This window comes from Dendropsophus ebraccatus, chromosome 4, assembly GCF_027789765.1.
Source record: "Dendropsophus ebraccatus isolate aDenEbr1 chromosome 4, aDenEbr1.pat, whole genome shotgun sequence".
NCBI classification, from domain to species: Eukaryota; Metazoa; Chordata; class Amphibia; order Anura; family Hylidae; genus Dendropsophus; species Dendropsophus ebraccatus.
This window is the reverse complement of record NC_091457.1, coordinates 97218759-97234247: the sequence shown is the minus strand read 5'-3', so window position 1 is coordinate 97234247 and position 15489 is coordinate 97218759. Positions and strand designations below refer to the sequence as shown.

At 43.1% G+C, this 15489-nt stretch overlaps 1 protein-coding gene across 3 annotated transcripts in view; it reads left to right on the top strand.

Annotated features, from left to right (window-relative positions):
• Positions 1 to 14925, top strand: part of CRISPLD2 (cysteine rich secretory protein LCCL domain containing 2) — a 28170-nt gene extending 13245 nt beyond the window's left edge. For all 3 annotated transcript variants that reach the window (XM_069966328.1, XM_069966329.1, XM_069966330.1), the window contains exons 3-15: positions 1420 to 1538; positions 1658 to 1790; positions 2143 to 2258; positions 2597 to 2697; positions 4011 to 4163; positions 4630 to 4690; positions 9757 to 9823; positions 10038 to 10168; positions 10245 to 10288; positions 10551 to 10623; positions 10816 to 10891; positions 13602 to 13735; positions 14429 to 14925. In XM_069966328.1, the coding sequence (XP_069822429.1) occupies positions 1420 to 1538; positions 1658 to 1790; positions 2143 to 2258; positions 2597 to 2697; positions 4011 to 4163; positions 4630 to 4690; positions 9757 to 9823; positions 10038 to 10168; positions 10245 to 10288; positions 10551 to 10623; positions 10816 to 10891; positions 13602 to 13735; positions 14429 to 14483 (1263 nt within the window). In that variant the 3' untranslated portion in view covers positions 14484 to 14925. The remainder of the gene's footprint in view (positions 1 to 1419; positions 1539 to 1657; positions 1791 to 2142; positions 2259 to 2596; positions 2698 to 4010; positions 4164 to 4629; positions 4691 to 9756; positions 9824 to 10037; positions 10169 to 10244; positions 10289 to 10550; positions 10624 to 10815; positions 10892 to 13601; positions 13736 to 14428) is intronic.
• The last annotated feature ends 564 nt before the right edge of the window (positions 14926 to 15489 follow it).

Sequence of the window (15489 nt, the reverse complement as noted above, 5' to 3'; positions counted from 1 at the left end):
AGACTTAAGTCTCTGATCAGGTGGTGACTCGACAGTCTTATGATTTTAATTATTGGATGGTAACCCTCATGTACCTGCCTTTTGGATACATTTTAATAAATGAGCAGGATTCCAGCACAGATTGTCCATTATGGTTAATGTTAATTAAGTCAAGAAGCGTCCAGAAGGGGGGATGGGGGAATGAAAATCTCTCCATAAACTGAGATCAAGGAACATAAATTGGCTCTGCAGGTGACTGAAGCTAATCCCAATCTTCAGGTCACATGTACGGTGCAGCCTCCGAAGTCTGAGGTGTAGATTTTCTGGGTCATGTCCCCTGACCCTGGACCAAGTGGGAACATCTGGTTTACTCTATAACTAATGGCTATAGTTAGGAGAAATATAGAAAGTTTTGTAACTTTTTAACATACAGTGGTACCTTGGTTTAAGAGTATTTTGGTTTAAGAGCGTTTTGGTTTAAGAGCTCACAGTTTTTCAAAATTGTGACTTGGTTGAAGAGCATTGCTTTGGTTTAAGAGCTCCCTGTACTGGGTGGGAGCGCGAGTGGGGGAGGGGCATGGTCTGCATAGCGGGGTCTACAGTTCTGTCATCTGACCCAGGAAGTGTCCCTCACCTTCCAAATCATAGCAGATCCACTTCAGGCTGGGGCATACATCAGGGGACAGGACTGTGGAGGTAATCTCTTCATAGCTGTAACCCCTCCCTCCCTGGACAGAGAGTGCTGCTATACTGTGCCCACATCTGCCCATCTCATTCCCTCATACTCCCTGCAGTCTCTGTCAGTCCTTGTGTTTACCACCCTCTCCATTACTGTACAGTAACTTATAATATCACATATTCTGCTGTTTCTGAATGTTTGTTTCAATTGTTTTACATGTTATTCAGAATAATAAATCATTATATTTGGGGTGTGGAACCAATTGTCTGCATATCAGTGATTTCTTATGGGAAAATTTGCTTTGGTTTAAGAGTGGATTTGGATTACAAGCACAGCCCCGGAACAAATTATGTTTGTAATCCAAGGCACCATTGTACTTGTATTTTTAATTTCTCGCCATTTATTAAATCTTAGCTTAGTGTCTATATTTAATAACGTTCATTGTTTACATCAAAAGGTTGTTATCCCATCCTGACATTGTCTTGCTGATTTGAGTTAAGGAGGTTGTCACAGTTTACCAGTCTAGATGATCCTTTAAAAGTTAAACCTATCAGCAATGGTATTTTTTTGAAGACCAGTCTATACTTGTCTATACATTGTAACAGACCCTCTAGCAGCATGAGTAAAGAATAGGCCAGGGCAAGCTTTTGTGCCTCTGGATGTAAACATGAACATTTCCATTCTCTGATGGCAGATCAGTAACAATAATAAGTAAAATACAACAAGGATACAATGCAGATATTTCTTTTTCCTTTCTGCAGACCTGGGACGATGAGCTAGAGAGGTCATCTGAAGCCTGGGCTCAACAGTGCATGTGGGAACATGGACCCACCAACCTGCTCCTGTCCATTGGGCAGAATCTGGCGGTGCACTGGGGCAGGTAAGGACAGATTCAGAGAATGACAGCTGCAACAATCAGTACTCTTCTGTCATGTGTATTGTTTTTACACAAAAAAACAAACAAACTTATATTCTATTCTATATAACATGTTCATTAAGGTACCGAACTCCAGCATTTCACGTCCAGTCCTGGTATGATGAGGTCAAGGATTACACATATCCATACCCCCATGAATGTAACCCCTTCTGTCCAGAACGATGCTCAGGACCCATGTGCACCCATTACACTCAGGTAGGTGGGTTATGGCCTGTTACATAGGTGCATGCTGGTCTACAACATGACTGGGGAAGGGTCGATAGGTAGATAGATAGTTGTGTGCTTGGAAGCATTGATCTAGCCACATTGCTACCACAGTCTGGTCTGTTCCTGTAGGATTCTGCATTGAGATGAGCTACAAATCCACTTATTGACATAGCTGGATAAACATTGAATTGGTGTCTACCTGAGATGTCCCTGTAGAGGTTTATCTATTGCCTTTCCATAACCCGACCTCCTATTTAGCCTCCTAAACTGTAGACCACAGCTGACCTGTCTCTATCCATCAACAACCTGCAGCTATTCAACTTGTCTTTTCCATCTCCAGATTGTCTGGGCCACAACCACTAAAGTGGGCTGCGCGGTGAATGTCTGCAAGAGGATGAATGTCTGGGGAGAGATTTGGGAGAATGCCGTCTACCTCGTCTGCAACTATTCCCCAAAGTAAGAACTTGGTCATGTGTGAGGGACAAGCAGACCTTTCATTGCTGGTCATAGGGCTGGAAAACTGTTCACCCAGTGTCAGTAAATCATCTTGTCGTAGAAAAACATGTAAATTGAATGTCACTAATGTGTAGAGCAGTGGCTGTAACAGTATGATAAGTGGCACCTCGAGACAATTCTTTGCAGCTTCCTGGAACTTTATGACAAGTTTTATGACAAGGCAAAATATCCTAGTCATCATCAGGAGCCATAAACACTGCAGCCATTTATGAACTCCCAGCAGCACAGAGGAATCTGGTGGACATGTCATAATGATGGCATTTTATGTTCATTTTTAGGGGAAACTGGATTGGCGAAGCCCCTTATAAGAATGGCCGACCTTGCTCTGAGTGTCCACCCATCTACGGAGGCAACTGCAAAAATAACCTCTGCTACAAAGGTAAAGAACGCCAATGTTACAAGGGAGAGGTTATGTCTCTTCTTACCCCTAATTAAAAGACATCAGAGTCTAAAGAACGTAAAGATCACTTTCTCCTTGACATCAGTTATTAAGTGCTAGGAGAATGCATTTCAGTAATCACCAGAAGGTATCTTCACCCTTCTCTCTATAATCAAGAGGTAGCTCCATCATTCTCCAATGACCAGAAGGTAGTTTTACCCTCTCTATGACTAGAAAGTAGCTCTAACTTTCTCTCTAAAACCACAAGGTTATTCATTTACGTATGACCAGGAGGTAGCTCCATTCTTAACTTATCGTAATGAGGTTGCTCCATCCTTCACTTGACTATACCCCATCCCTCTTATATGGTTTGGCACCATTGTTTTAACCTGTTATACTCTTTAATACTCCTGAATGCCTGGAAGCAGATGTCATTATAAGTAAGTGATGTCCTCCTCCCATAGTCAGGGGTGCTCCCTTTAGCTTTGGCTGCTGCTCCGCAACCAAATATTAAGGTTCCAGTAATGAAGAGGGAATTTGCTCTATTATTTTTACAATAAAACCCTGGAATCTGCCTCCAGCTTGTGAATTACGTGTCTATTGCACATTTTGGTCTCTTATGTATTTTCCATTAAGTCCTCATCCACCCAATGCTGTGCCAAAATACGCCTGGTGGTTTATGGGCTGCCATAAAGGCAAAGTGAGATTTATAGGAGCATTGTCTGAACACTGGCCACAAGGCATCAGGTCTTGCTCAGCTCATTCATGTCCTGACGTTGCAGCACGCTGCAGTGAAAAGAGATTACATAATTCACGGCTCATTGTGATCTAGAAGACCCAGTGCTGTATAACTCTGACATCCCGGTGTCAACCTAATTCTTATGGCTATATTAAACAGCAGTTTTTCAGTTCTGTGCTGATGAAATCCACAGTCATCAATGACTCTCTGTGTCAGACTTTTGGCGATTATCTGCTGTGGTTCTCGTTGACACAAGTAAATGAGAAGCAGATTTTCCAGAACCTTCTTTAACTGAACCTCTTGTCACTATTTCTGGTGCAGTTTGTGCAGAGTGTCACTTTGTATGACCTTACCTTTAAGAAGGGGCATTTTTCAGGGCCAGTGAAGTGAACGGCCATAAGTGGTATGTTCTATTTTAGATGAGGTGTCCTGTTTTCTGCAAGTTTATAGAGATTCCCCTAAGGATTGCCACTCAGCTATTTACTTGTCTTGTTTTGCTTATGTTAACATCTTGTGTCCTGGGGAACATTTTGCTAGTTATTTTATTGTATGCTGTCCTGTTTTCACCCTGCAGGTGACAAGCACACTGCGCCAGTGGAGACTGAAGAAACCAATGAGATTGAATCTCCTCGTGCTCCTGAAGAGACGCTGATTTGGGTGCATGAAAAGATCAACAAGCCTAAAGTGGTGCCAAAAACAACACAACCATCCAGTGGGAACCCTATGAGTAAGATTTAAACACACATTTATGGGAAATATGGCTGTAATGAAAGATTTTTGAGAACTTTGAGTCTTTCTTGACAGTAAAATGCAGCCTATCTATTCACTATCACTGACAATACAGCTGATTTATTCACTAGAGTGCATCCAAGACCTAGTGGGGATATTAATGAAGACATGAGGCCTATCTATTCATTAGAGAAAAAGATGACATCACCTAATACATCCATCCTTTCATTACAGGGTAGTGGTGACATTAATAGATATGCAGCCTATCCATTCACTAAAACAGCTATGACATCACTAGAGTGCATCCTTTCCATTCACCAGAGAGCAATGGTGAAATCCCTGAGAGAGCAGCCAAACAATCGATTACACCACTGATGATGTAGTTGAGAATACAGCCTATTTCTTTGCTGGAGAGCAAAAGGACTGTAAATACAATCTCTTCACATGAACAACTTCTTTTCTAGCTCAAGTCATCAAATGTGAGACAAGGATGAGGGATAAGTGCAAAGGATCCACCTGCAACAGGTACAAGCTTTTTCTGTATTCTCCTCATAAAATATCTAAAAAACAGTAAGATGTAGGGGAGGAGGGGAATGCAGCTTCAGTTCTATCACTCAGAGTCTTTGAGAACACAAGAGGAGAAAGGAAACAACAAGATGGGGACATTGCAGAGCACACAGCTCTGCTCTAACATCACACTAGCAAGGACAATGACAACAAGCTAAAGAGAATGAACATTACTTAAGGCCCTTTTACACGGCCTGATCACTAATGTAAGATAGCGCCTAACTTCTAGATCGTTGCTCGCCTACTGAGCTTATTACACCGCTCAATAATCATGCAACAAGGGCTCTATATATATCATTAGCAATGTCCCTTATTCACACCTCTGCGGACTCCCCGATGTCCATCTAGCTTCTGCCCTTTGCCCGCAACTGCAGCTGGAACTTCTGAGCTGGTCTTTGAAGTGATAAGCCGTTCAGCCAATCACTGACCAAGATGGGACAGTGCCCCGACCAGTAATTGGCTGAGAGGCCTGTCCTTTTAGAGAACTGTGGTGGCTGCGGGCTGAGGGCAGAAGCTACAAGGACATCAGGGAGCACAGAGAGGTGTGTATAAGCTTTTTTTTTTTTTTTTTTTTACACAGTTATCAGCTGTCCGCTGCACATTGCTACAGCATGTAGCGATATGCACCCGGGGCCAGTGATTTTTAGGGTGGAACTAGAAAATGTACCCGGCGCTGCCCGTGTGTCAGTGTGTTAATTAGATTTGTACTAAGGTGCCCAGGAGGCCAAGCTAAAGGTATTGTTTCATCTGAGTTAATCAGTGAAAATAGTGTATACCTGTAGTGCATAGTTAGAGGGGTTCTGTAAACCCACAATGTATAGTTTTTAGGGGTCTCGCATATCTGTAGTGCATAGTTGGGGGGGGCTGTATACCTATAGTGTATAGTTGGGGGGGGTCCTGTATACATGTAATGTGTAGTTGGGGGGGCTGTATACCTGTAGTGTATAGTTGAGGGAGGTCCTGTATACCTGCAGTGTACAGTTGGTGAAGGTCCTGTATACCTGTACTGTATAGTTTGGGGGTCCCGTATACCTGTAGTATATAGTTGGTGCTGTATACCTGTAATGTATAGTTGGTGGAGGTCTTGTATACCTGTAGTTTATAGTTTGAGGGTCCTGGATACCTGTAGTGTATAATTGGTGGAGGTCTTGTATACCTGTAGTATATAGTTCGGTGGTCCTGTATACCTGTAGTGCATAGTTTGAAGGTCCTGTATAACTGTAGTATAGAGTTGGTGGAGGTCCTGTATACCTGTAGTATATAGCTTTGGGGTCCTGTATACCTGTAGTATAGAGTTGGTGAAGGTGCTGTATACCTGTAGTATATAGTTGGTGGAGTTCCTGTATACCTGTAGGGTATAGTTTTGGGGTCCTGTATACCTGTAGTGTATAGTTTGGGGTCCTATATACCTGTAGTATATAGGTGGGGGAGTTCCTGTATAACTGTACTATATAGCTTTGGGGTCCTGTATACCTGTAGTATAGAGTTGGTGAAGGTGCTGTATACCTGTAGTATATAGTTGGTGGAGTTCCTGTATACCTGTAGGGTATAGTTTTGGGGTCCTGGATACCTGTAGTGTATAGTTTGGGGTCCTGTATACCTGTAGTATATAGTTGGTGGAGGTCCTGTATACCTGAAGTATGTAGTTGGTGAAGGTCCTGTATACCTGTAGTGTATAGTTTTGAGGTCCTGTATACCTGTAGTGTAAAGTTTGGGGTCCTGTATACCTGTAGTATATAGTTGGTGGAGGTCCCGTGCACCTGTAGTGTATAGTTTTGGGGTCCTGTATACCTGTAGTGTCCTGTATACCTGCAGGGTACCATTTACCATTAGGCACCCATGGTCTGGTGCGTAGAGGGGCAGAGGGGCAGTACCCTCCCGTTCAGACTTGCCAGAAAATCTGGTGTCTTTTCGAGGGGGGTATGGCGGTATTGGTCAGGTCTGGTATAGCGGTGTTATCCAGTAACAGTATGGCGGTATTGGTCAGGTCTGGTATGGCAGTGTTATTTAGTCACAGTGTGTCGGTATTGGTCATGTCTGGTATGGCGGTGTTATCCAGTCACAGTATGGCAGTATTGGTCAGGTCTGGTATGGCAGTGTTATCCAGTCATAGTATGGCGGTATTGGTCAGGTCTGGCAGTGTTATCCAGTCACAGTATGGCGGTATTGGTCAGGTCTGGCAGTGTTATCCAGTCACAGTATGGCGGTATTGGTCAGGTGTGGTATGACAGTGTTATCCAGTTACAGTATGGCGGTATTGGTCAGGTCTGGTATAGCAGTTTTTTCCAGTCATAGTATGGTGGTATTGGTCAGGTCTGGTATAGCGGTGTTATCCAGTCACAGTATGGTGGTATTGGTCAGGTCTGATTTGATGGTGTTATCCAGTCACAGTATGGCGGTATTGGTCAGGTCTGGTATGGTGGTGTTATCCAGTCACAGTATGGTGGTATTGGTCAGGTCTGGTGTGGCAGTGTTACCCAGTCACGGTATGGTGGTATTGGTCAGGTCTGGTATGGCGGTGTTATCCAGACACAGTGTGGCGGTATTGGTCAGGTCTGATATGACAGTGTTATCCAGCACAGTATGTTGGTATTGGCCAGGTCTGGTATGACAGTGTTATCCAGCACAGTATGGTGGTATTGGTCAGGTCTGGTGTGGCAATGTTACCCAGTCACAGTTTGGTATACCTGTTGTGCCCTGTATATACATGTACTGTATAGATTGAGTAGGGGGTCCTGTATATACATGTACTGTATAGATTGAGTAGGGGGTCCTGTATATACATGTACTGTATAGATGGAGTAGGAGGTCCTGTATATACATGTACTGTATGGATGGAGTAGGGGGCCCTGTATATACATGTACTGTATGGATGGAGTAGGAGGTCCTGTATATACATGTACTGTATAGATGGAGTAGGAGGTCCTGTATATACATGTACTGTATAGATGGAGTAGGGGGTCCTGTATATACATGTACTGTATAGATGGAGTAGGGGGTCCTGTATATACATGTACTGTATAGATGGAGTAGGGGGCCCTGTATATACATGTACTGTATAGATGGAGTAGGGGGCCCTGTATATACATGTACTGTATAGATGGAGTAGGGGGTCCTGTATATACATGTACTGTATAGATGGAGTAGGGGGTCCTGTATATACATGTACTGTATAGATGGAGTAGGGGGCCCTGTATATACATGTACTGTATAGATGGAGTAGGGGGCCCTGTATATACATGTACTGTATAGATGGAGTAGGGGGTCCTGTATATACATGTACTGTATAGATGGAGTAGGGGGTCCTGTATATACATGTACTGTATAGATGGAGTAGGGGGCCCTGTATATACATGTACTGTATAGATGGAGTAGGGGGTCTACCAGTTATTACTGTGGATGTTGTGAGGCAGCTTCCCTAGCAACCACAACTCCCTGTGAAAATGAAAGCAGTAATCCTATTGGTTGCTAAGGCTCTCAACTGCCATTTTCTCTGGGCAAAGCTGCAGCTAATTATATCACCTGTGTTTGCAGTGAGGAGATTTTCCCATTCATCTCTATGAGGCGCTGCTCTTTCCCCTCCCCCTCCCCTCCTGTACATCTGGCGGGGACGGGACCTTCGCTAAAACCTTCCCGGGCACCCAATGTATCTGTGTGCCAAATTTGGGGTCAAACGGTTCAGGCGTTTGGAAGTCTATTTGGGACAGACAGACAGACTTTGATTTTTATTATATAGATAAACAAAAAGATCAGCCTATGGCCGATTCATCAGCTGATCATTGTTTTTATTACACAGAGCGATAATCAGCAGATTATCGCTCCATGTAGTAGGGCACTAAAGGGCAGCAAAAGGTGTAAAATACCCCAGATGTGCAGCAGATTACACCCAACCCATCTGTCTGCTCTTCATTTACACCAACTAGTTTCTGATTCTATAAAGAATGCATATCTGGAACCACATCAGAAGAATTAGGCCCACTGGCTTTTATGAGGCGTAAGGTTTGTGTACTCCATGCCTCTTTGCTTTGCCTTCCTCATAGTGAGTGATAAAATGGCTTTTAATGAATATTTTGCTGACATTTCATGCAGAACAGTTGGATTTACACTGCAAACATTCCCTGTTCACTGAAATCCACAGAAAGCAGAATTTTTGGCCCAGTAATGGTGTGAGCGCTCTGTTTATATAAGGCCATTTATTCTTCAGCCCGCTCATTATTAATGGAGATAAATAGGCTTTGCTGGGATGTAAATTTGGGGTTACCACAGTGACATAACAATCCATAGTGGGATGAAAGGGTTTAGTCATTGCCAGTGCTGAGTCCTGGGGAAGGTATAGCACTGGTGGCATAATACAAAGAATGTTTTTAGAGCCTTTTTATTGGGTTTGGAGCTGAGGTGGCAAAATAAACTAAATGTCCTCGATTTGGTTCACTCCTTAAGATAATATTTCCACATGTGGAAGCTCTAGTCTCTTCATCATTAGGATCCCACTGACTCCCCAATCCTCTGCATATGGCAGTTCTTTCTTTGTGACCGGCCATTGTTACAATATATTCCTATAGACTGCTGCAGGAGATCAATAGTTAAAATCAGTCAGTAGCGCTAGAACGTGCCCAGGTTGCACTTGCCTTCAGAGCTCAGTCCAACGGCTTTAGACACTACACATTTAAGTTGTGCAGAGATGTAGCATAACCATATTTATTTAATTACATAATGGATGAAACAAGTCAGAAATACCAAAGTACAGTGACACCAGTGCTGGGGTGAATATATGAGCGGATCTCACAGGCCTGCCCAGAAGGGAAAATGTCCTCAATCGTAGTGTTATAACAACGCTAATGTGTAAAAATGTATAATGAGAATATTTAGCATAAAGGTCTACGGCTGATGGAGTGTGTTCAATAATAATTTGCATCATTATATAGCAATCTACCATACAGTAATACATATATATTAATCTACAGCAATCTGTAATCAAAAAATGATGTGATTACATTTATTTCTCACATTTTCTCCAATTCTAGGTATTTTTGTCCAGCCGGCTGTGCAAATAAGAAGGTCAAAGTCTTTGGGACCCTGTTCTATGACAGTGTAAGCTCAGATTCACCTATCCTCTTTTTCCCAGTATTAGAACTAATCCCTCTGACCTCAACACTAAGGGGGTAAACAAGTGCTGCTTCTTGGTTTAGGGCTATAATGGGGCGAACATACTACAAAAAATACCCCTCCCTCTTTTAGCCTTCTCCCTTCGGTGCCCCACTGCTCACATATCCTGACATTACTGGTTATACTTGTATTCCTCTAGATGTCCAGCTTGTGCAGAGCAGCCATACATTATGGGGTCATTGATAACAATGGTGGACTGGTGGACATAACTCGTAAAGGACGACTGCAGTTCTTTGTAAAATCTACCAGGAACGGGGTGGAGTCATTGAGGTAAGATGCAACAATATCTGTCTGGCTGTAGATTCCTATAATTTCAGCAACTGATGATTGTTTTTTTTTCCTTTAGTAAATTTAAACCTGGAAATTCTTTCATGGTGTCGAAAGTTACAGGTGTGTATCAATATAATGTGTATTGGGGGTAGGGGGGTGTTATATGTGGTTTAACAAGGGGGTGTATAAGAAGGTATATAGCCATGTATATCAGTTTATAGACGGTGTATATCGGGTTATAGAGGGTGTATATGACGTGTGTGTGTATAGAGTATATGGGAATTAATGGGGAGGTATGTGGAGGATATTGGGGAGGGGCGATATAAAGGTATCTATGGGTGTGTACATTTATAATATCTGTAAGTCTCATTTCCTTCCTCAGTACAGACAATTGATTGTTACTCAACGGTGGCCGAGATCTGTCCTTACGAGAAGCCAGCGAAACACTGCCCCAGGTAAATCCGAGAAACTAAAGAATAAAGTGTGGCAACACCAAACCGGTAATTCTGACTAAACTTTCAGCAGAACAATGGATGACATATACAGGAGGGCAGGAATAATTGATCATTTATGATTGTGATATAGTGGAGATCTTTGTCAAGTATTTGCAGGATTCTCTGTATTAATCATTTCACTTCTCTGCACAGGTTTTCCTGCCCTAGCCATTGTAAGAGTGAACCTTCGCATTGGGCGCCCGTCATTGGCACGAATATTTATGCAGATGTGAGTAGTTTGTAAGGTTATTAATTTTAACAGTAAGGATTGTGCAAAACTGAGAGATGAAATGTTATATTTACTGCGATTCAGACAGATGGGTGGTGACAACCCTTTACTATGTCTACTGGGCTAAAAGGAGGGTGAAATTCTTAACCTGTCACAACTAGTCTACATGAACAGATATTCACAACCCGTCCTCTGTCAGTGACTTGCATTAGTAGATAAATTGTCCCCAAGGCAGTACTATGTCACCTCACCATGGTCCCGCATACAAACAATGAGATTAAAGGTCCATCACTTAGGCACATTCTGTTCCTTGCACTATTTATAATAAATAGGGCTCTTTCAAAAAAATCTTGGGATGTTACCCACTCTAGAAAGTGGTCAACAGCATTGTGAATGTTGCTCTTGGTGTGTCTGGAGTAAAAACGCAATATAACTCAGGATCAGTGACATCACTAAGGCAGCTTGATACCCATAGAGCCTGTATGTATGACTTATCAGTAACAATTGAGTTTGCAGTAATGCTGCAACACTATTTTCTGTTTTACTATTTTACTATTAGCAGTAACACCAGTGAGCAGTAGCAGATCAAAAGACAGGGTCCATACCAGGACATGTTTTGTGGATGAGTGAGGAGTCATGGAGCGTTGTACAACCTCCAGCACATGTTGTGATCATGTGATTTGGCTTTTTACAACCAAGTAAAGCAGCAAATATTAGGAAATCGTCTTTATGAAACTGATCTTGTTCTCATTAGTGGCCTTCCAAGGATATCTCACCACTTCATGGAAACATTGCAGAGTAAACAAACGCAATGTCTACCTGGAGTTTTCATTTGAAAACCTCAGCCAGATGTCCACCATCTTCAAGGATGAGTTCACTAAAGGAGGTCACAAGATCTTAGTGGAGAATGTTTACTACAAAGAGCTTAATTCCTGCCTCATGAAAAGTTTTCAGTGTCAATTCTCTGCCATTTTTAAGGTCTATGCTAGCTGTCAGTCAATGGAAACACGAAGGCTAGGTTTACAAACATAAGTTACATCCATTTCAGGGTTTTTTTTGGAAGAAACTGACCACAACTGATGTCATAACTAATGCCAAAAAGGCATCAGTTGTCATTAGGTTTTCTATCCTTTTTTCAATAAAAACCATCAGTTGGCATCAGTTACAATCAGTTGCCATAAGTTTATTATATCAATTGTGACCATTTTTTTTAATTATACATACAGGGGCCATCTATTATAAGGGACAGCTGCACAGGACTAGATGGCCCCCTGTGAGGTGTACCCCTAAAGAAGGTCTACTTTAGGGGTACACCTCACAGGGGGCCATCTACTATAGGGTCAGCTGCTACAGAAGGCAGCATCAGAGCCATCAGAGCAGGTGAACTACTATAGGGGGGGGGGGGACTTACATTGGAGCCCTCTACTGGGGACAGCAAAACATGGGGACATCTCCTATAGGGTGTTGCCTCTCCTGCCATGGGCCACTCTGCTACAGGGCTGGGGTCATAAGGGTTAATGGGGATTGGGGAAACCTTTTCTTGGAGTGCCGGAGGCAAAAGCCGTACGGTGCATATATGCATGTTTTGGTACCAGCAAGGCCTCTGGCGCTCCACAGACTTCAATGGATGCGGCGTCCACCGCATCACCACGCCGGCGGTGCGTCAGAACACTGCAAGGTTCTGCCACAAAAAGCGTTCGGCGATGCAGCAGCACAATTTGCCCGCCGCATGCTTTGAACTGTCCTATTGAAAACAAAGGAATAAGTTCAAAGATGCGTTTCCCTCTGGTGCTTTTCTCCTGCACCGGAGGAAAAAGCCGATGCACCACCTGATGAGTATAAACCCGGCCTAATTGTTTACACGCAAAACCCAAAAAGCTGTCCTGACTGAAAAACAGCTGAACATTTGTTACAGTTGTATCCAGTCTAGACAATCCTCTGAGACAAGTTCATTTTACCTGTACTGATACATTGTTATAAACACTTATGAGATAAATAATATCATAGGAAATCAGCCTGGAGTCCACACAAGTGATCAGAATGGCTATGACATTTGGGCTGTTCCATAATACCTTGCAGGACAAACTTTTCCCCTGTGAACCTCATACAAGAATTGCTGAGATTTTCGTCCCAGTCAGATTTAGAGCGGCTGGAGAATGGTTCCTAATCCAGCTGCCAACTCTCACTCTGACCATGTAAGGACAAGAGGCTTCTGCCAACTCGCTGCACGGAATCTGCCAGCAGATATCCCAAATAAATGTCCCAGCGGGTTCTAGATCAGACTGTGCAGGTGCCGGCATGAGGACAAGTATACAGAGCAAAAACCTGTCCATCATCTGGAAACAGCTACCCGCAGATCTACTAATATACTGTACATGTGAATAAAAGATATCAAAATAATGTTATAGTTCAAAGCTGTATACAGGTGCCATGACCACCTTGTTAGTTATGCAAGAGAGGCTGCTTGTCAGCCATTATAGATGGAATAGCCATTACTGTACCACAGTGAAATTATATTAAATTCAACCATGTCACTGACAGGGGATGGAGCTATGTATCTCATCTCTAATTCTACTGTAACCATATCACTATAATGCAATGTCAGGTACAGGAGTAAGGCTACAACAGTCTCTTAGCAGTCACTTTTGTAGAGCTGAGACGTCACTGTTGTTTGGAGTCTCTTGACTTGTGTCATCGTCTTCTCTTCTAGACGTCCAGTATTTGTCGAACGGCTGTACACGCAGGTGTTATTAAAGATGAGTCTGGGGGATACGTGGATGTGATGCCTGTGGACAAGAAAAATCATTATTTTGGCTCCAATAAAAATGGGATCCACTCAGAAAGGTAACTGCATCATGCGATTGGCGTCCTAGGGGTTTAAAGTGTCTTTATGTACAGATGTTCTATTCTAGCAGTAACAGCAGCTGTGGCCTCCTTGTAAAGATTTCTGGTCACTCATGGGATCTTACAGAAATTGTCCAGTGTTTTCTCCTCAGTGATGTGGATGATTCTCATTGCTCTCAGGCAGATGAAGGGTTCATTTTCCCCTTCAGACCTCCTGCTGCTGCCATAGATCACAACACAGTGTTCAGCTCTTTCCCAGATTTCAGCCGCCCAGATTTGCAACGTAAATCTAGACATAATTCAGCAAGTTATCAAGATAAGATTAAAATTGTGTCGTCTGTAAGGGAAAGGGAGTTTGAGGCCCAGAATGGATATATGGGGGGCTGTAAGTATACCTACAGACAGAGCAGTCCTTTTTTACAGCATGCGGTTATTGTACAGCCAAGATCTCAGGTTCCTAAAGAGGTAATAAAGCCTGGGTGACAGCCAGCAATGGCTTCTATTACAGGGTTGTTATCCAGGTTTTAAGTGGCCCTGAATCGCATCTAAATCTAAAGCAGGAACCTGACCATAAACAGCTATAAGACTAGATGGCTCATTTGATGACACAGCTGCCTCCATGAGGGGTCAGGGGGCATCTTAAAGAAATTAAAATACCTAGAACGTTCTGACTACTTTTGTTTTCTGTTCCAGCTTTAAGAACCGTAAAGAAGGTAAGGCATTCCGCATCTTCGCTGCGAAGCAATAATAAGAAAACCTATGGCATGATGTTCATAAACATTGAGGAGTCCAAACATCCCCTATATTGCCTATCACCGCACCATCTATCTCCTAAAAAACTCTGTTCTTGAGGGTTCATATGGTGACCACCTCCAGACCTGGACTCCTGACATTGTGGAAACAGTTGTTAATTCAGGACATTACTAAGAAGTTTGTGTCCATTGAAAACCCTCTAATAACTCGAGCGGCATCACCACATCCTCTGGCATGTAGGGTCACTAATGAGGCAACAAGAATTCTGATGAAGAATTTAGACCAAAAAAGGGGGTTGGCAGGGGTTGGAGGCATTGGGGTAGGGGGCTGGAGGGCATGGTGGTACCCCTCCACCTCTCAGTATTGTATATAATTACCTTTTGTATTGTATTTTATATGATATTATTTGGATTATTTTCTATACAGCAGTGCTGGCGCCTTGTTATTTTATATTTGGGGTAATAGTCACCCTCTGTTTATTTTTTATCTCTGAATGTGCTATGGATAATGTCAGGAACCCACCCCCCTTTCCTTACCATCCCCTCTCCCACACATAAACAACTGTCTCAAGAAGGGACCACACAAGGTTAGGACTTTACACCTCACTTACTGCTCCTTCCCCTTAAATGACTGGTAATTGGCAGGTAGCAGTGTCTGACTTCATCCGTGACATATTAAGTGTGTATGTTTATAGGAATTACCTAGCTCTACACAAAGGGGGACTTTTATAAAGGTCCCGTCCAAGCGTACGCCAGGGAGAAGGAGTAGATTTGCCCCTTCTCCCTGGGGTATGCATATTGTATCCCCTGCTCGCCTGATGGGCCGGTGGTGGTGGTGGGGGGGGTTGGGCGTGACAAGGCGTGTAGGAGGAGTGGCCTCCTCCTGCGCTTCATTTATCATGATTTATGCCTGCTCGCTGAAAGCAAGTGTAGATTTGGTATGCGCAGGTTTGGACACCCGGCCGTCCGGATTCACTAACAATTCACTAAGAGTCTTTCAGT